A 20,966-nucleotide genomic window follows, 5' to 3' on the forward strand; every position below is an offset into this window, starting at 1 on the left:
GAAGGAGGGTCTCTTGTATAACCTTCATCATATTTTTTCCAATCTATATCAGTTCCATACCGCTCTTAATTATTTTTTTATCAGTCAACAGTTGCTTAACTTCATTTGCTTCCAGATATTCGGGACATCTTGACATTCATTGAATTGCGATAACCCATCTTCTCAATCAAATTTTGCAAGTCTTGAGTGATTTCACCGTCTAATTGTTGATCTGAATTGTCTAAACTTGTGTTATATGGAAGTTTATAATTAAGCAAAGTGGGAGATTGAAGGGGGCTTCGAAGGATTTAACATTATATTTAGAAAATTATTTAATAATAAATTTCTCTATAAGTTAATAAGCTATCAATTAGTATATAAATTAATAGTTATTATTTTATTGGTTAATTAATATCTCGCTTAATTGGTAATTTTCAGTGGTCTCAACCATATTAATTTATAGAGTTTCTATTGTACTTGCTTTTGGGTTGGTACACCCCCATCAAAATGGTATGTCATTCCCGAAAGAACAACAACGAGTGACCTTAATTTCAAGAGAAAAGAAGGATTTTTATTGGACACCAAAATCATAAGAATGATTTTTATATCAAAAACTCAATAAAATTAACCATAAGTAAACCCATGATTAATTTAATGGAATACGCAATCAAATCAAAAACAAAAAGTGATCAATTTAATTGACTGTGCTCAACATAAGTAAACTTACGGAGCAACGACTAAGTTAACTATACGAGAGTGATTGACTTAATCAAACATATACCCAACACAAGAAAAAACTTATGAAGTAATAACTAAATAACCAAAAAAGATGATTAATTTAGTTCAAAATGCTCAAGATATAGTATCTTACGAAACAACCAACAAATCTAATCATAAAATAATCAACTCGGTTGTATCGTGATCAACATAATACACATTACGGAGCCTCACAGTAATACATATAATATGGATCAATGAAGATCAATATTGTGGAAAACACAAGAATTCATTCTATCTTCAATCATTATATGCACAACAATAATTAATAGACCTCATCCTTGTACGCAGAAGATTTTAACCTATCTTCCATCAAAGATTGACAATATAGGCTTAACTTTTGTGTTTGTCAAAAGTCCATTCATTCTTTAATCAATAAACGAATACCGATCATAAACGACTTTACCTTTGACAAAATATGGGACAACATAGTTCACGGGCGTAAACACCAATATCCCAAAACAAGTTGCAATATAAAAAATCATAAAGATTAAATACTGCAAAAACATCATCCTCCAAACAGTTTTTAGAAATTAAACCAAAAACCTAAAAACATGAAAATGAAAATAATAGCTATGTGTAGTCACAATAATTGTTATTCCAAGCACTAGTTATTCTTCCAACTAAATAAAAAAGAAGACATACTAGGCAACAAAAAATAAACTCAGTTTTCCTTGATGATTTCATACCTATGAAATGGTCCATCAAATTAGGAATTATTGATATCCTTAATCTTGTTGACAGTAGAGACACCATGTTCAAGAGTTAGAACGTTAGTTTTTCGATCGACAATGCGAGCAAAATGTCGAGCCTTAGCGCAGTCAAGGATAACTTTCTTCTGATTCCTAATCAAGATATTATAAGTACCAAGGATTTTTGCCTGTCCATCAATAAGCTGGTTTATCTATAGTTGAAGGTTAGGAATTTCGTTCTTTACTTCATTCTTAACGAGAATTAAATCCTTGAGCATCTCTCAAACATCATCCTTGTATCTCTTAAGTTAGATACAAGAATGGAACTCTCAGCTACTAGGTAGCAGATGGATACATAGTCTCACCATAGGTTTTGAGAGAATAATTGTGATTTCCTCTAGGATATCTGATCTTAGCATTTCTTGTCTTCCCTTGGCAGTTTCCCAATTTAGGGAAATGTCTCACAACCCTTCCTGGAATCACAGAAGAAGAACCCTTCTGATTATAAAGTCTAGGACCTCTAGAGATTGTATCTAGTGGATTTTCCGAAGTGGGTCTCCATATTCTAGACTTAAATTTACCAGAGTTGTTCTTATAAGAACAACACATGCTTTCATTGGTAGCACAAGAATTTATACCACTAGAATGCACCAAAGTCCTGTAATGCTTTATAGCAAAGAGATTATTTTTATAAGATGCCTGGTTCCCAGTGAGCAAGAGGTTAACTACAGTAGTCGTCTGACTATTTACTCCATTGACAGTGGAAATAAGCAACACTAGTCCAGAATGCGTAATTTAGGACAGGCAAAATCTATCGTAAATTGAGTTATAAGACTAGTACAGCCCTTCCTAAAGTCTGTCTTATTTTTTTGTGTATTATTCATTATAGGACGGTTCGTATCAGTCATAAATAAACAAGGTATTTTTTTGTCCAAAAATACCGACTATTGGTGAGTGTCGAAATTTTATAATCAGATATTCAGTCGAATCTGGTTCAGGTGAGTTAATTTCAGTCGAATCTGATTCAGGTGAGTCAGTTTCATCCAAATCTGCCTCAGCTGAAGAGCTACAAGAATTTATTTTTTTCCTTTTTATTGTTTTATTAATACTACAGACAAAGCAATATATCAATTTTGTAAGCAAATGCAACCCATTTTATTAAAATTAACTTTGAATTCAATTAACAAGTTAACAACCCAAGCATCTCTGAATTCAACAATAAAAGTTGCGTCATGTTCAGAACAACAAAGAAGAAGAATAAAAAAACAGAAAAAAATAAATAGTAAATCGATTCCAGATTTATTCCTTCGTATTGTTGGAAACTTTCTTCCAATCTACAATCCCAGGCGGGACTACTTATCAAGCAATAATTCCAAGTCTGGTTCAAAATTTCTCTGACACAATGTCCATGGGTAGTCCATGCTATACTCCATTGGCATGAGATGATTTGAATTACAGATGTTGCCTGTTTTGTTTCTTACAGGGTCATTCTGCGATGATGTGTGAACATTATTATTCCCTTCGGCTTCGGAACCAACAAGCTGTAGTGATCCAAATATGTAAGAGACATTACTTGGAGACTTAAAGTTATCATAAATGGTTCACTACAAAGCAGCAAAGAAACAACTGATGAGTCACCATACAAAAAGGATTATATAAGGCACATAGGTCCGGTAACAATTCAAATTATAAAATAGAAAGGAAATTGTAAACAAATTTAGCAACCAGAGTATGTTTTAGACTCATAGGTTCTAAAAGATACAAAAGGGAATTTTAGGAAGGGATTCTCTACGCCTTAAGCCTCATACATATGTAAGGATAGCTGGCTATCTCAAACAACAAATATATTATAATAGCAAAACGGACTGTGAAGAAAAAAAGTCTTAATATTTAGTTAGGATCCATACGAACTGTGAAGCTTATCAATTTTCATGAACATGGCATCCCAAAACTATAGCTCTAACTCGATTGTGTCCATGCCTTTTCTATTATGAATGGTCCTTTATAGCATGTATAAATTCTAAAATTACCTCGTATTTACTCTCATACCTACATCTTAACATAAAAGACCATGTCTTCAATTAGGGAACTTACACATGGCAAGCTGATCAGCTACCTCGCATTTCTCCACATCTCCTGTTCTTTCGACACTATAACGCAGGTTTTGTGTCTCCCTCATGGATAAACAGTAGACAGGTGGGAATGGTACACAAACTCTAGATTGAAAATTTGGTTCAGGAGTTTCATTTCCCTGGCAGACGAAACCCCTTTCGACAACAAATTCAAAGTTGCCAAACAGAGCCTAAAGAGCCAAGTAATCAATTACATGTTGCACGCATTGGAAAAACATAAGCAAGTTCTTATCAACATACCTTTTTTTTCTTTCTTAGATGCCATGTATATATCAGGCAATGGAACTTGATTTTATTTTGTTGGATTTAGTGTTTAACTACCATACCAATTAGGAATATGTACATCAGAATAGAAAACCAGAAAAGTTACAGATAAATTTAATAAAATTTAGCACGGCCGAACTAGACATACTAACTTGTAAATTCTGAGAACGGAGAAGGTTTAGCTACAAACACCTGTAATTTGATAAAGAAAAAAACTACCACACAAAGAAGAAATGGGATCGTACTATAGAGCTTGAAACATAATCGAATCCTCCCTTTCATATTATCAAGATAAAAATGACATATCAACATACCAAAAAGTTAGTAACATGATCAGGATTTAGGAACGTAGCAGATTCATTATCTCAGGATTTCCTTACTTAGCAGATTTCTCAAGTGAACTATACGCATCAAAAATAATCCCAGATCGATAATTTTGATTACACCGCAGTAACGAGAATAATGATTTCTCCAACTTGCTGACTAAATCTATTCGATTATTTAATCAATCTATTCGCATCCTGTCATAATAAAAATCAAAACGATGAATCAAAATCGTAAACCCAGAAAAAATCCTAACTTAATTTCTCAAAAAAAAAGAAGAAAAGAGAGGTAGATTAGACCTAAAAAAACATTGAGTGAATCACCAAAAAATAGATGAAAACCCTAGATTTAATTAGAAGTTCATAAGAAACTTAGGTAATTCAATCAAAATCAAAAAAACCCTTACCGATTTCGCCCCCAGATCTATCCACAATTTCTTCACTTCAATATGTTTAATGATATGAGAAAAAAAAATCATAAAAATTAGGTAGAGAAAGGTTATGAGAAGGTTTCGTCTTGATAAAACCACAATGAAGGAGACTACGGAGGCCATTATTATTTCTCAATCTGATTTGAGTCTTCATTCAAGTAGTTTCGAGATGTTTAGGAGTTAATTTTTAAGAGTCGGTTATAGGATCCTTTTATCAAAGGTCAAAAATTAATTGTAAATTTCAATTAGACTAAACCAATTCATTCGGATCCTAAAATATTTCCAACCCAAATATTAACCGTCGGATGTTTAATTGTCAACGACATATAATCCCTCGAAAGTTTTTTTTTCCTTTTTTTGGTAGGTAAGAATTATCATTATTTTTTATCTGCTGGGTGGAACTTATAGGGGATGGGGTAAAATAAAAACTAAATAAAATGACATATTTAAAGTGTAGTTTATAAGATTCTTATTATTTTAACATATCCTAACTATAAATATTCAACGGTACACTGGATCTGTTGTTTTTCGCAAACACCAAGTGTCCTAAAATCCTGATTTTGGACTAGTGCAAATTGCGAAGTTTAGAAATTTGTTTCTTCATGGAAAAACAACGGATAGCATAGTGATTCCTTTTCCCACAAAAGGTACAAGTTCGTGAAAGAGAAACAACAACTGGCACTTGTTTAGATTTCATAGCCACTAGAGAAGACTGTAAGTTATGAAAACTTTTCTTGACACAATCTTCTTATGGAGAAAATTTCATTCTGTAATGTAACTCATGAGAATTAGTTTGTGCAGAAGAATTTCTCCTTAAGGCAGAGTTTTCCTTTTCCAAGGATTTGCACTGTCCATGGGCTAGAACAAGTGATGCATCAAGTTTCTCTTTCTCAACACGAAGTCTGCCAAGATCAGATGAATGCGTTTTGATCAAACATTTTTCTCTAATTGAGCCTTCTTTGATCATCTTTTCAAGATCACAAATCTTTTCATGTTGTAGATTATTTTCTTGAAGAAGTTTCTCAATATCCTTAGAGAATGACTCTATGATGTTATAGAGTACATGTTCTCGATCAATAGACTTTTCAAATTCATCGATGAGCTGATCATGATTCTGAAGATCAACAAACTCAGTAGAATTTTTTGAAATTCTGGTGAGCTCCATTTCAGTTTTTTCCATTATGTCCAATGTCTCATTGGAGGAAGAGTATTCAACACGAGATGAGACAGTCTTCCTACCTCGGGATTCGGAAGAATCATCGAATGAGTAATCCTTTGAGGTATTTCCGAGATACTTGACACAGTTGAAATCTTTAAGAGGAATTTTGGTATGCGTAAGAAATTCTGTCCTCAAACTCAGATTGCTAGAAACACAGACTTGTAAGGTCTTAAACGTGTTTGCCTGCTATGATACCAACTGAAAAAGCGGGGGTCTAACAACACCACCCAATATTTCTCTTTGCTATCTGTATGGACAAACTCGAATATAATTTTAAGAGAATCAACAAGACTCAATCAATTAAAAGTATATCAACGAGTTTATATCTCTTTATTGATTTGATTTACTCAAGAAGGAACTGCGAGTTCTAATCAAATACAAGGAATAACTTGGATGGTACAAAGACCAATATCCAAGGATCAATCAATGATAATCAACAACCAAAGGTTGGATTATTCTAATTGATGATATAAACGCACAACCTGTATTATTTCAATTATAAAGATAAAACAATATAATGCGAAAATTGAAATAACACAGACACTAGAAATTTTGTTAACGAGGAAACCGCAAATGCAGAAAAAACCCGGGACCTAGTCCAGATTGAATACACACTGTATTAAGCCGCTACAAACAATATCATACTCCAAGCTAACTTCGGACTGGACTACAGTTGAATCCCCAATCAGTCTCTGTTGATACATGAAAATAATTAATCCTAGAAACAACGTTCCCTTAACGGATCAAGGGTTCCCCTTTAGGAATAAGGAAACTTGGGGACTAGGCCTAACCCATTAAGATGGAAGTATTAGTCCATAGAAGAACATGCTAAGGAGGTTGGGCTTTGGATAAGAGAGAAAGCCCTTTAGGGTTTGATATTAACTAAAGAAGAGGGAAATGGTAGTTTAGTAATATGTTAATCTTATGGGTGTTATAAAATGGTAGTTTAGTAAGAGGGATATTATAAAATGAAGGAGGGTACACTTTTTGAGATCATAATTAATTCCTCGTTACTTCTACCTATCTACCTTCTCCTTGGGAGTAATTTCTGTGATTAAGGCTAGTTCCTCCTTACCGAAGTTTACCCATCAACATTGTGACCACAGTGGTAGGTTCTTAGCTTCTTTTCCAGCATGATACTCCCAAGTGCGAGCCAAGAAGTACCAGCGAGCGGAGTAGTACCTAACCCGGATGGTGTTTTCGTAGAAGACGTGCATGAGGAAAGGGATGATGAGATACACTTCCAAGCGGTGTTCACGACACCCATAGTACAAGGAGCAGGAGCATCCTGAAATATAGGAACGCTCCAAAAGAAAGGATAATCGCTTAAAGAGAAAGCCGCGGCAGATACCAGCGAGCAAGAGATGTCCGAGTTACAAAATTAGACATATCCATTAAGAAGCAACAAGAGCTACGCGGACGAATGAAGCGAGCAAGAGAACAAGGCACGGTAATAACTGAAACTTCCAACACAAAGAACACAGTTCCGAGCATGACAGAGGATGCGATCGCCAAATATCTAGAGAAAAATTATCGAATAACAAAACACAACGCCTACGATTCATTAGATCCATTGTACTCTACGGAGGTTGCTGATTACTGTTATCCTGAAGATTACATATCACCGAAATTCAAGACGTATGGAGGAAAGGGAAATGCCCGCAAGCATGGGAGTCGTTTCATCAGCGATAAATGCATACGCTCAGGATGAAAGCCTTTCCATGAGGGAATTTCCTAAGTCATTTACAAACAATGTTTTTACCTGGTATGATAATTTGAAACCCGGAAGTATCAGTTTATTTCCCTCCATGATACAACTCTTTTTGAAGAAGTTTTATTCCGCCCAGAGGAGAGTCACATCAATAGATTTGGGAAGATACACCCAGCGGGTTGGAGAAGAAATTGGGAAGTTCATCACTCGCTTCCGGGATTTCATACTTGAATGTCACGAGGACATCCTAGAAGAGCGCTTGGTGGAAATTTGTATTCGAGGAATTGATGCAATCTTCCGGCTAAGTTTAACAAATTTCAAATTCCAAACTTTCGTTGAGGTGGAAGAGGTTGCGGTCCGGATATCAGACTGCACGGAGGTTATGAACTCCGGAGCAGGTGGACACAACTAGCAAACACATTCCGTAAATGCTTCATCAAATGATCGGGGAGGTGACATAGGAAAAGCTACTGCTTTTGGCCCTTATCGGAGAGGACAGCCGAGCAAGAGATGTAGAAGAGCGGACGGAGGAAGACCAAATCCTCCACCACCACTACCATGCAGCAGGGAGCAGATAGTAGGACTTCTTGAGAAATGGATAGCTAATAAAGAAGATACTCTGCCACATGTGTCTACAGAACCTACCGCGACAAATAAGTCGCATGAGCAGTATTGCCATTATCACCGAAGAGTTCATCATCCGACCGTGGAATGTTTCTCTCTACGTTATATAGTATAGAGAAAACGAGCCAGAGGTGAACTGAAAATAGGAGAACAAAGCATTCAGAAATATCCGCTCCCTCAACATCAAGTCATGATGATTTCTCATGAACCCGCATAAGAGTAAACCTGGCGACCATGGGAAGACAAAAAATATGAAAAAGCGTATGAGGCGATTGAGACGACCATATTTTAATATACAACGGGAGTTGCCAGCAAATTCACCCAAACGGTCTTGGCCCAACAATTCTTTGATTCGCTTGGTTTCAGCAAGGATCAAATTCGCGAAGCATTTAAAGCTATCGCATCAATCGCGTCCAGAAAGGCGTATAACCCGTTTCCACGGGAAGCTATCACCTTTACTAACGAACATATAAGCTATCCAGGAGAGTACCTCCGGCCCTTGTACCTCACATCCCATATCAACAAGCAGCCCCTCAAGCGAGCTTTCATAGATGTCAGAGCATCCCTCAACATGATTTCCCTGCATTTGCTGGAGTCTTTAGGAGTATAAAGAGCGTCAATCAAAACATGTGCAACAAATGTAAGGGGATTTGGAGGAAAGAATCAGACGTCAATAGGAATAGTAAATCTAATGATGAAGATTGGATCTATCAGAGCGCTTACCCCTTTTTATATGCTCGAATATGATACCACCTTTCATGTATTGTTGGGCCGAGGATGGCTCTTTAATCATAAAGTAGTCGCGCCTACATATCACCAATGTGTCAAGATTAACATTGGAGGAAAACAATTCCGGATTCCAGCTACGAACAATCCGTTTGGACCGGAGGAGGCCTATATGGCGGATGCAGTTTTCTATACACAACTTATCGTAGACCAAGGAAAACAGTCGGAGCAATTCACCATCCTCCTTAAGTGGAATGAATTTCTGCCCGAGGTGCAAACAAAGGGAAATGCCAAGTCTGTTTTTAGCCCTCCTCGGATAAGACCTGTTGTCGGGAATAAAAGGACTGCAGTCGAAACGAAGAATACCCAATTCAAGCGTTTTCCGTGACCGGAGGGCGGACATGTTTACCGCCTGTAGAAATTAACCGGGGAAGCTTCCAGTCCACAACACGACTGTGCCATGTCATCGACATACGAGGAAGACATGATGAAAGCTTTAGAGCGACCTGATTGGTCGATGGGAAATGGGGCCGGCAAGTATGGGCCCATCCACAACTTATGTGTGTGTGGCGAGTTTAGAGTGACTTGATTGGTTGAGGGAAATATGGCTGCTTTAGGATGGGGCGTGGCCAATGGCAAATGGCATCAGCTGGCCTAAGGCATGGCCACGCCTATCTTCGCCGCTGCTCCTATACTGTGGTTCCTTGTTTTCTAATTCTGGGCAAGATTTTGCATCTACTAATCCATGGCAGATTAATTACCTAGCTTTCCTATACTTGATTTCGACAAGAAAGGTCTGATATATTGCGCAAGGCGCAAAATCTTAGCTTTTGCAAATTAGTCACGGTAATAGATTGAATTATATGTGTTGACATAGAGTTCTTTTATGCTCATTGTCAGAGAGCAGCATGCTTTTTGATTGAATACCTTATGCAAAAACCTTATCCTTGATATTTGGAAATTCGTGCTACTCCGCTGCGAGTGAACACAAATTGTCATGCCATACCAACATTAAGAGTTCAGCCGGGAAAGATAGCACAAAAAGAATTCAAAGAAACTTATATTAAGTGAATATAGGCAAGGCGCCGAAATTTACAGAACATGTGGGATGGTTGCTACATTCGCCAGTCTGGGTAAATTTCATGTAAATATATTGAAAGGCTCAATAAATATGCCTAAGGAGAGGCTAACACTCGTGGCTCCGTTTCCTTACAGAGTGACATCACATCAGATGCAAGGTTTTACGATTTTAACCCTAAGCTAAAAACCACCATAAACAATAGGTACTGGACCTAGCACTTCTGCAAAAGTTGGTTGGACCAAAGCGTTTAAAGAATTGTATGTGGCACCAAATCTTGATTGTGCGTCTGTAATTTTTCTTCCACATTGTGGATGTGCTAGTTACAAGAAATCTCATAGAACTCCCACTAGGATTCTCGACCACTATATTGAGAAACTGGAACTTTGTTATCTATACTTACATACTAGACCAAACTACATACCTGAAAAGAGATCTCAATTTTTAATCTTTCTCGGTAATGTTTTTGATCTCGAGCCTGTCTAAATAAGGTCTATGAATCACCTTAAGTTGTACAATGCCATAAAATTTCATTAGCTTAAACTTAGGTCTTAATTTAGCTTTCATTGGAGCAATAATACATATTGTTCAGTAATCTTATTAACGATTTTCAATTTTTCATCTTCTTGTTTTCAATCAAAATCTGTAAACAGGTAAATATAATACGGGCCACAAGCGGCAACAAAATTTAACTGCTTTGTAATTAAAATGACCAACATTATCGTCAACAAGTAAAGATCTTATTAATTCCTCAAAAAGTACATACATAACCATAGACTCTCTCTGATCGAGAACACTCGCCCAGACTCGACTGAACTTACACAGTAGCGTGGATACCTGGGAGCTGGTAGTGCTTCATCTGAGAAGCATCTTTTTTCACACTAGGTTCACCAAAACCTAAACTTCCAATCTTTAGTGGAAGCAAAAATAAAAACTAATTTTCCCTTCATAAATGAGGAAAGACCCACACATTCATAATACAACAGAACCAGGGAATTCATTCTTTAAGTGCATCAACAGACAATATGAAAACCATACTTGTGCAAGTATGCTTTGACTGCCGAATAAGCTCTTGCGGCAGCCTGTCCATGATGACACCCAGTTTTCCTAGCAGTTATGTTGATGCCGCAGGAGGTATCTAACTGATGCCAATAGCTAGTTGCAGTAGTATAGCTTATTGAGCAACACGAATAGGACACTCAATGGTCGCTGGACTTGAACTATTAATGAAATAAATATCAATATAAATCTTTTCGTAAAGCTTTCATTTACCCCATCTTCTATCATATCATGTGGAAACAATACACAGAACCCGTAATTTCTCTTCCTAAGCGAGGGAAGACCCACACTCTCAAAATGCAACAGAATTCGAGATTTGTTTCTTTAAGTGCACCAAAACCTCCATCTTACACCTTCAAGACTCGGAAAAACTACAAATTTGTTAACAAAATCTCATAATCAATCTACAATAAGGTTTTCTGTGATCTCTGAGTACTCCAAAGATTTACTAAGAAATAATAAATTGTTAATTGTAGGTTCTTATATTCGAGACATACATTGGTTTGAGCATCCTTCTGAAAGTAAGTTTCAATAATATTAACTCAAGATACTCAAACAAACTAGAACTTTAAAAGAGACAATATGATAAAGACTTGCGCTTTGACAGCATTAGCAGCATGTCCATCAAGACGTCCAATTATCCTAACAGCAATGACACGTATGTTGATGTTGCATGAGGTGTCTAACTGATTTCCAATAGCTAGTCGCAGTACAATAACTTATTTAGAAAAAAGGATAGGCCATCCAGTGGTTACTGGACTGGAGACTACCAATGAAATAAATCTCAAAACATAGCAAAAAACGAATCTTTTCGTAAAGCTTTCATTTACCCCATTTTTCATCCAACCATGTTGAACCAGTACACATAACCCGTATATGTTTCATACGATGCAGTAGTCGTAAATAAACATATGTTCTAACAAAGATTCAAAAAACTACATCATTATATATATTCTTCTACTGGCTGTTCATACAAAAGTGGTCACACAAAAAACATGCATAAACCAAAAGGTACTAACGCTGTAAATATTTGAGTTGAGATGACCAACATACCAGTGCTGCGCATTCATCTCATAAAATCCTTCAGTTCTAAAGTAACTTTTGGTAATCCATCTAACCTTGGAATATCTTCAATAGTTCAGGAACTTGTTGTTCATACCTTGTCACAAATTTCCCCATAAAAAACTTGCCTACTATTGTCGACATTGTGCTTATAGGAACTTTTTCCTTGATCAGACCTCTGGAGACTAAAATCCTGATAAAAGAACACCTTGGGATAATCCTCTTCTTCAAGCTAAATTGAACAACTAATGACTAAAATCCTCTTCTTCAGCAATACACAAAGACTCGCAACCCATTTCATTCACAAGAAAATTCATCACCGCCATAATCTTATTCTCGGACGCCACTATACAACTAGGAGTCTTCCTAAATGTTGTTTGAATGTGATCCTCAGACCAACCCCATCTCCTATAAACATCCATCTTATTTTTCCAATTGTCTTCGCTTATTGCTGTCAATCCATTTATACCTCTGAGAAATGTGGTTTGTAAATGATTAAACCATTTCTTTATTAAAGCTCTGCCTGAGGATCAATGAGTCTTTTAAGATGAAGTTGGCAAGGGTTTAAGTTCCTAAAACCCTTTGGATTTGAGAAAATCTAATTTTGGTTTAAGGGTTTTTTATCTGGTTTAAATGAGAGGATGGCTGGGTATCTAGGGATTAATTTAGTAATGTGGGATTTAGTAAATCGTATGATTTGAGTAAAATTCAAACTGAATCAAGATTGGAACTGGTTTTGAAATTGATTTTTTTAGAAGCTGTAAAAGCTTCATTTTGTGATCATCCACATGAATTAATCAGATAAGGAACCACAAATGATGATGGAGAAGATTCACAAGTACTAGTAGTAGTAGAGAATGAAGTAACCCTATATTTTGAAATTAAAACACAAACATTTCGATTTTGTTTTTCTAAGAGAAAATACTTAGCTGTTGGTGCTATTGATGAAGAAGAAGAGAATATTTTCCATTGATGACCTCCATCTTCAGAGTTGCACCTAATCTACACCAAACTGATTGAAACATTTGATGAGCTTCACCATAATATGAAAATGAACAAGGAAGAAGAAAGTTTAGAATTTGAGACTGGCTTTCAGTAGAGATGGGGGAAGAAAAATTTAAAGCAAAAACCTAAAGATTTTTGTTAGAAGGAGAGCAAAATACGACCTGAGGAGTGCAAAAATCGTAGTTGACTCATTGGTTTGCTACGATTCAAAATTCTTACACAATTCGGACTAAAGTAACCTTGTTAAATACAGTTTCAACGCAAAGCCACCATCCAACATTAATGATTAACCTGATGGAAGATGTTTGTTTGGACCAAAATGCTCGACTATTGCTTCGCAAAACAATTTGAGATACCTAAACGCAGTTGTTTTCCCAATACGGATGTAATCATCCGTGGAATCCGCGGAGCGGTACCCCGTAACATAGTAGACGGAGGGCCGCAATGAACTTTTTATCGGGACTAAAGCCTCATACATAAAGGTTGTACCTGACAAAGCTCGACAATAATCCTTTGCGTCAAGTTGCGGCCCATGCGGAATCGTCGCTGAAAATCCTCATCGGAATAGAAACAAATCCAAATCGAAAGCTCTTTTCTAGTAGAAAGTACCAGGTCGAGCAAAGATGCACCGCGTAACGATCTTATCTCCAGAGATGCGGTGAAGTTTTTACACCGGCTGCCTGCAAGCCGAGACGCAACTTACCCGAAGGTAAGAGTAATCCTTGACACATTCCGTGTCTCGTTGTGATGAGCAGGGAGTGAGAACACCGCTCTAGTTGGGGTTACGGAATAGACACAATCATGATTAAAATAATCATGTATCATCTTTTCGTGGTAAAAATGTCGATCGCGCCACGTCCATCTTCTAGTCGCAATTTCATATCGCTCTAAAGGCTTTGGTATGATCCCGGTTTGTAATTGCAACATAAAAATTCACCTTCTTCTATATATAATTGCATCTCCATCCATTTGACGCAAAAACTCCATACACATTTCTTCCTCTTCTTCATACAATATGTCATCCATCTCCATATCTTCCTCAGAAGAATCAAAATCAGAATTAATGGTTGAAAATCGAAAGCAATTGAAATTAAGAAAAGATTGATCGGATGAAGGATTGTTGTGAATTTGTGGAATCAAACTCGAGTCGTATTTATGGAGGTAGAAACTAGCCGTTGGCGAGCATGATTTACACGCTAGCGGCTCTGCTAAGCACACAAGCGTTTTCACCTGGAGCGCCAGCGTTGGTTCTTCAAGAGCATTACTATAGAAATTCACCTGGATCAACAAAATTTTGAGTTTGAACATTACTATAGAAATTGCTCTAAGTTAGTCTGTCTTTGAATGCATTTAACTTACGAAAAGAAAAAAGAAATCCCATAAGAGAAAAATATGATGACAATTTTTATTATTTTAGATATAATTTAATTAAAATACTAATTAAAAATAGAAAAAAGTGATGAAAAATCAGGAAATCACTATATTGAATCCAACCGATCAATAGGGCCAGAATGCGCATTGTGGTTTTGAAGGGGTGCACGGATTTAGACTCCTAGACGTGTGTTTAGAATTTTGAAACTGTAATAACTTAATTTTTATTTTCGGTCCGCGAGTTATAACCCCAAAGGTGTCACTATCCATCCATAAAAAACCCATCAAAACAAAAGTAACACAAAAACCCCATCAAAACAAAAGTAACACAAAAATCCCAAAGAATTTTGATGAAACCAATTTTGAAATTTGGGATTTTTCTATCACTTTTTAAAAATTTGGGGGTTTTTGTATCAATTTTGTTTAAGATGGAGTTTTAATTGATCCCAACATTTGAATGGGGTTTTTGTACCACAAGTAGGGCTGTTCATGGTCGGTTTTGGTTCGGTTTCTAGCCAAACCAAAACCGAAACCAATACTATTGGTTTCTAAAAATCTAAACCAAACCAATCCATTAACCATTGGTTCGGTTTCCAAATGGTTCCAGTTGGTTTCGGTTTGTCCCAGTGATTTTTTGGTTAACCAATAATTATGTCAAACCAAAAAAAAAATAATACACAAATTTACAGATAAAAAATCGTAGTTGCCGATAGTATTGGTTTACACAAATTTACAGACAAAAAAATAAAATAAAATAAATATCAAGAATCGTTAAAGCTTACTCTAATTCTAGAGATCAAAAGAAGATATATAATATATCTTAATTTAGTTATTGACAAATAAAAAAGAAGGAAGACGGGAAGAAAAAAGTCGAGTAGCAGCAGCTGTAGTTGGGGGTGGAGAAGGGAGGCGACTGAGAGAAGGAGAAAGAGAAAGAGGGAGAGTATCATAACGAAATATTAGATTTAGGATTTATATTTATCCTCTAAATCAATGGGTAGAATCCAATACTTGTAAATCGACGGTAGAAACTAAGTTTAAAAATTAATCGGTTTTCCAATGGTTTTTGGTTCGGTTTTAGAGGTCAAACCAAACCAAAACCAACACTATCGGTTTTCCACTTTTTACACTGTAACCAGTCCATTAGTAAATGGTTCGGTTTGATTTCTTCCTAATTGGTCTGGTTTGGTTCGGGTCCAGCGAAAAACCGAAACCATGTTTAGCCCTAACCACAAGTTTGGTCATCTTGGGTTTTTATGACTAGTTCTGTTTTATTTTTGCTTTTGTTAATGAAGGGAATAACTTATGGATCGTTGGATTCACGAGGCAAACGAAATATCTCAAGATTCTCAACCACTCGCCATGCCTACATAATCGTATTATCGATTCCTAAAAAACCCTAGAAACAGTTGAGCCTCCTTCTTCTTCTCCGTTGTATCCAAATCTGTAATTCTGAGGTTAGGGTCGCAGATTGTGCAGTAGAGATGGCTGAAACAACGTTCGGCCGTCGCGATCCAGCATCTTTCCCTTTGCCTGGGGTTGAAATCACCCATTCAGTTGCTCGACCTAGAGAGAAGAAGCCCAGCAGAGTTCCTGATATAATGAAAACACCAGATGAACTTGAGGCATCCTTCATACAACTATTTAAAGATTACACCAAAGCAGCAGCAGCAGCTCGTAGTGAGGAGAAGAATGATTGTGAAAAGAAACTTATAAAAGTAATCAAATATTTCAGAAATCTCAAAATACTTTATAGTACTGTTCGTCATTTATTTCCTCGGGTTTTAGATCTTAAGGAGGCTGTTCCATTGATGATTAATTTATTGAAAGATGATAAATGCGGGAAGCGTTTAGCTAGTAGTATTCTTTGGACATTCGAAGAGCTAACTCATGTGGCTTATGAAGTTCCTAGTCAGAAGGAACAAGTTGCCAAATTGGTTAAATCTCTATTTGAAATGGAAGCCTTACAAGTGTTTGTTTCTACTCTTGGTAAGTTTTCTGAAGATGATGATTTACGAGCAGTACAAACTATTGCGCAAATGTGTTTTCACGGAGGATCAGCTGTAGTAACAACCGCGGGCAGTAACAGCAAACTGATGAATTGGGTGTTTGAAGCAACTACAGGTACCAAATGGGATGTAAAAGTGTGTGCTGTGGGGTTTTTACATACTCTTTTGTTTTGTAGTTACAAAAATAGACTTGTATTGGGAACGGGCACTCTACCTGTTGTTATAGATGCTCTTTCAGCTCTTACAAGTCCTGGAGAAGAAAAAACAGAAGAACAGGAAAGAAAAGAAGAAGAAGAAGACCTCCCTTGTACTTTTTTTGATTGTTTATTTTTTCTATTAGAGCATTTGGATAATAAAATACATTTTTTCAACTCTGGAGGAGTCGAGGCAATGATTAAAGTTTTACAGGATGGGCAAGAATTGGGTGATTATATTTATGGGTCTGCGATTGCGGTACTTGATATAGTGAAAGATTGTGCTTCTGACAAGTTTGAGAATGAGGATTTGGGATTGGACATTGCAATATTCCCTGCTTCCATGGATATGGTAAGTCTCTTAAATTTTATTACAATAATCCGACATCATGTCTGAAGAATTCTTCTAAGTATAAATAATTAGGTTGTGAATAATTCTGCCTATTATGTTATTATAATTAGAAGGTTCTGAACATTGTAATTGCATGCTCAAACATGGACATTGCAAGGTTAGTAACACTGATCCAAAAGTATATGGCAAGTGGAATTATTATCCATCACCTTCCTTTAGTTAGAGACAATGATTTGTGGAATTATCATCCAACACAAATGTAGTTTGTTACCAAGGGGTTTAAACTAGCATTCGAGGATTTCGGTATGCATATGTTTTTGTGGCTTATGTTGCTGGAAGTTTTATTAGTACTAACTGGAAACACATGATCTTGTATAAGATTGTTTTGCCTGAAATATATCTAGTATATTTACTTTGGTTACTTTCTCAGATTCATGGGAGTACTATGCATGTTAAAGAAGAAATTGAAGAACGTCTTATATCGCTAATCGAATCGTTAACTGGTAAGCCAAGCAAATTTTGTAGCTTAACTGACTTATTGATGTTTTTTTTTTGTCTGTTGGTTAGTCTTTGAGTGCCTAGATTTCCGAGATATAGTTGCATATCTTAAAGATTCTTGTTTTAGTCCATGGTCTCTTCCTTTGGATACCTTGTTGCCCATTTAAATGTATGATTTACCAGTCCATTAGACAAAAAGGATAAATCAGGGGTCAGACACATTGACGGCTCAGAAAAAAATTGTTACGTTTGGGTGTTTAGGCCTGGATTATGAGAAGCATCCCTTTGGATCCTACATCCCTACCATAAATCTAGATGTCCCTTTCTCTAAGTTTCTAAACAATCTGTCAGGCCTTAGTAATATGAATATGAAAAGCAGGTATATAACGGATTGAGAAAGTTTTTGAGAACAATGAGCCCGCACTCTCTTCTCTTTAGCGAACACCTCCACGACCTAATGGCCCATCACACTATTCTCTTTAGCCAACTCCCCTCTCACGACTTGATAGGCTCGTCAAACTTTTTATTTTATTTTTTTAACTATTAAGAGTTGCTTCAAATTTTGCGAATAAGTTGGATCTACTCCCTTGTCAAGGTGTAACTTATGGAGAAATATATCTTTGACCAAAGCTCTTCACATCTAAACAGAAAGAAATTGAAGTCCTTAAGAAGAAAAACAAGATGATTCTCTGTGTACATGGCCTGATTGAGTATGCAACTGCATTTTATCTACTCAATTCAGTCCGCAATCTGTATGATTTTTCCATGATGGGGAGTGTCTGCTCATTTTTTCTGGAAGTCGTGTGATATTCTTGGCGGGGTATTTATAAAAAGTTCAATTAAGCTTGTTGATTCGGCAGTCAGTTATTTTCTAGTGATGAGCTATCATCTGGTCTTGTATTTTTTACGTATTTTTTGTTTATATGAAGAACCATTGATTTGTATACCTTCCTGCTTTCATCCTCACTGAGAGCTGCTTCGGTATAAGATTTGAAATTCATTGATGGCTATCTTATTTTGTTCAGGTGGCATTAGCAAGACGAAAAAATATACATTGTTAAAAAAGTTTGAGGAGAATGATTGTGAAAGAATCACTTGGCTTATGGAGCTCTTCACACGGTAATGCACCCTACCTGTTTGGTTGTCTAAGTCGCACTTTTCCTTTATCAAAGCTGGAAGCTGTATTTTGAATTTATTCTTCTTAAGTTATTAAAAACACCGGTTCCAGAGATGTCGGACATTCCTTAGCGGGCTTCTGATTGACTTAATATCTTGCAGATATTCCAAAAATGTTGAGGCAGTGGCGAATCATCCCAAAAGCAAACAGGTTGCTCACATTTACTACTCCAAGTGAAACTGGATTACCTTGGCACTAGTGCTCCTCTGGTTGTTCCAGTTCCAGCATTCGTGCTAGGTGAAGCTCCCCCACCACCACTAATAGTTTACCTGAACTAGTACTTGGTGCAGCTCTGCCACGACCTCCTCTAAACCCACCTGTCATGACCTCCTCTTGATGCAGCGGTGATAGTAGAAGCAGCAGCTGGTCAAGTTGAACCTCTGCCACGATCACCTCCAGGTCCGGTTTTAGTCAACTGTCAAAACAAAGTACACTGTAAGTTGATGCCTTACAGTTTCAAAGCAACTTTCCGCATTATCTTAATTGTTGATGTGTGAGTGGTCATATTCAATTCATCTATTCACATACCTACGAAACAAACATAAGGACAATTACACATTTTAGCAAGTCATGTCCACAGGACCACACATCAGATGTTGCACCAATGCATCGTGAAGACATCAACTAGATTCACACTCACCAGAGGAATCTTGTACTGAAACAAAAAAGTGATATTGCCTGCCTCCAAAGGAGAGAACTACCATCAATTGACACACTCTGGCCATTTCTCTCCATGCTAACCTGCAATAGCAGTTACACCATCACATAGTTTTATACTTGCTGTTACACCATCACAGGACCACTCATCAGATGTTGCACCATTGAGATTCAGTCTTATTGATTGAGAAAAATGAAAAGGACTGACCAGAAGTCTTGTAAAAAAAAGTGATTTTAAGCATAAAAAGGAACTTCCAAACCGCCTAGATATGATGTTTGTGAAGATGAAAACACACAGGAGGGAAAACACATTCGACTTGTTACAAACGGGACTCGCATAAGTTAATAGGACAAACGAATCGATCATCAACAAGCTGCACAACCACATATAACAAAACTTCAACAGACAAACTGCACGAAACAAACACACCTGTCTGAAGTGCAGTGTGTACAATGAGGGGACCTAAAAAGCTGCCTCCAATGCCAACATCCACAACATCTTTCTGTGTTGAATTGAGAATGTAGTGTCCAATGCCGTCCACGTGCAGAGAAATGCTACCAGGTTTGCTCAACACCGACATCTAGGTCAAAGTGGGTTCAATCGGATTATTTTCTATAATCAAGCATGTTCGATAGATAAAGGACGGTGTCGTAGAGCTAGCTATACCTGTTTCCATCTACAATATATCCACAAAAACTTACACCATGTTTATTTACTTCTGACTCATCTGAGTCGTCTGGATCTGAATCATCTGGATCTGAGTGGAATCATCTGGATTTGAATCGATATGTTTGTTTTGAGTCAGATCTGACTCATCTGACTCGGAAATATGTGAATCAGTTGTTTGGCCCCATGAGTCAGGGGTATTTTATTACCTGACTCAAATGAGTCCGAGTCAGGGGTTATATCTGAGTCAGAGGTCGCGTCAGATCTGATTCAAAATGGAAAATAAACGGTCTAACTGCTGACTCAGCCCGAGTCAGGGGTTGACTCAGATTCAGACGTCGAGTCAGCTGCAAACAAACAAGTTCTACTAAGCAATTATCTTATTTATTCGCCCATATTCACCCATGAAACCAAATCTTGTCGGGCTTAAAATTCGCCTTACAAACAGTATCTTTAGAACATCACATGACCTACCGAAATCAAAAGAAAACCCATACTTTAAAACTCCATCAAATACAATAAACAAAACAAAAAAAATCATTACAGAATATTACCTACTGAAAGATGTTATTCAAAGAATTAGGTCAAAATAAAACAATAACAATGAAAACAAGTAAGAAGATCAGGGTTATACCCTGCGTTACACGGATACTTCACATGCATGCTCGTGTCTCGTATGGACACGGATACTGACACTGGCACTCTTTGGATACAAAGCAATTAAAAAAATTAATATTTATGTAAGTAAAACTTTTCTGTGGGTGTAAATAGAAGGTTAAAGTTGCAACTCGTCACTCCTTGGACACTCCTTGGAAGATGTTGTATTGTCTTTGGAAGAGCCCGATTTAGAGTCTTTCATTTTTTATGAAGATAATGCAACTGTTGAGGTCTAGGCAATCATCACTATTATTCCTATCAATATCGAAGTAATACGTCAGTACTGGCTTATTATGACCAAC

The 20,966-nt window shown here is 36.8% G+C and overlaps 1 protein-coding gene and 1 long non-coding RNA gene across 2 annotated transcripts; one reads left to right on the top strand and one right to left on the bottom strand.

Annotated features, from left to right (window-relative positions):
- Positions 1 to 15,870: 15,870 nt before the first annotated feature.
- On the top strand, positions 15,871 to 19,194 carry LOC113299881. Its single transcript, XM_026548980.1, has 4 exons — positions 15,871 to 17,008; positions 17,439 to 17,511; positions 18,532 to 18,625; positions 18,785 to 19,194. Exons 1-4 carry the CDS (start codon positions 15,938 to 15,940, stop codon positions 18,858 to 18,860), a joined length of 1,314 nt encoding a protein of 437 aa, XP_026404765.1. The 5' UTR covers positions 15,871 to 15,937; the 3' UTR covers positions 18,861 to 19,194.
- LOC113299882 lies at positions 19,096 to 19,865 on the bottom strand. Its single transcript, XR_003335237.1, has 3 exons — positions 19,771 to 19,865; positions 19,324 to 19,424; positions 19,096 to 19,211 (listed from the first exon to the last, which is right to left on the bottom strand). It is a non-coding gene; the product is annotated as an uncharacterized LOC113299882 (long non-coding RNA).
- Positions 19,866 to 20,966: the final 1,101 nt, after the last annotated feature.

The sequence above is a fragment of the Papaver somniferum genome, chromosome 7 (assembly GCF_003573695.1).
Source record: "Papaver somniferum cultivar HN1 chromosome 7, ASM357369v1, whole genome shotgun sequence".
NCBI classification, from domain to species: Eukaryota; Viridiplantae; Streptophyta; class Magnoliopsida; order Ranunculales; family Papaveraceae; genus Papaver; species Papaver somniferum.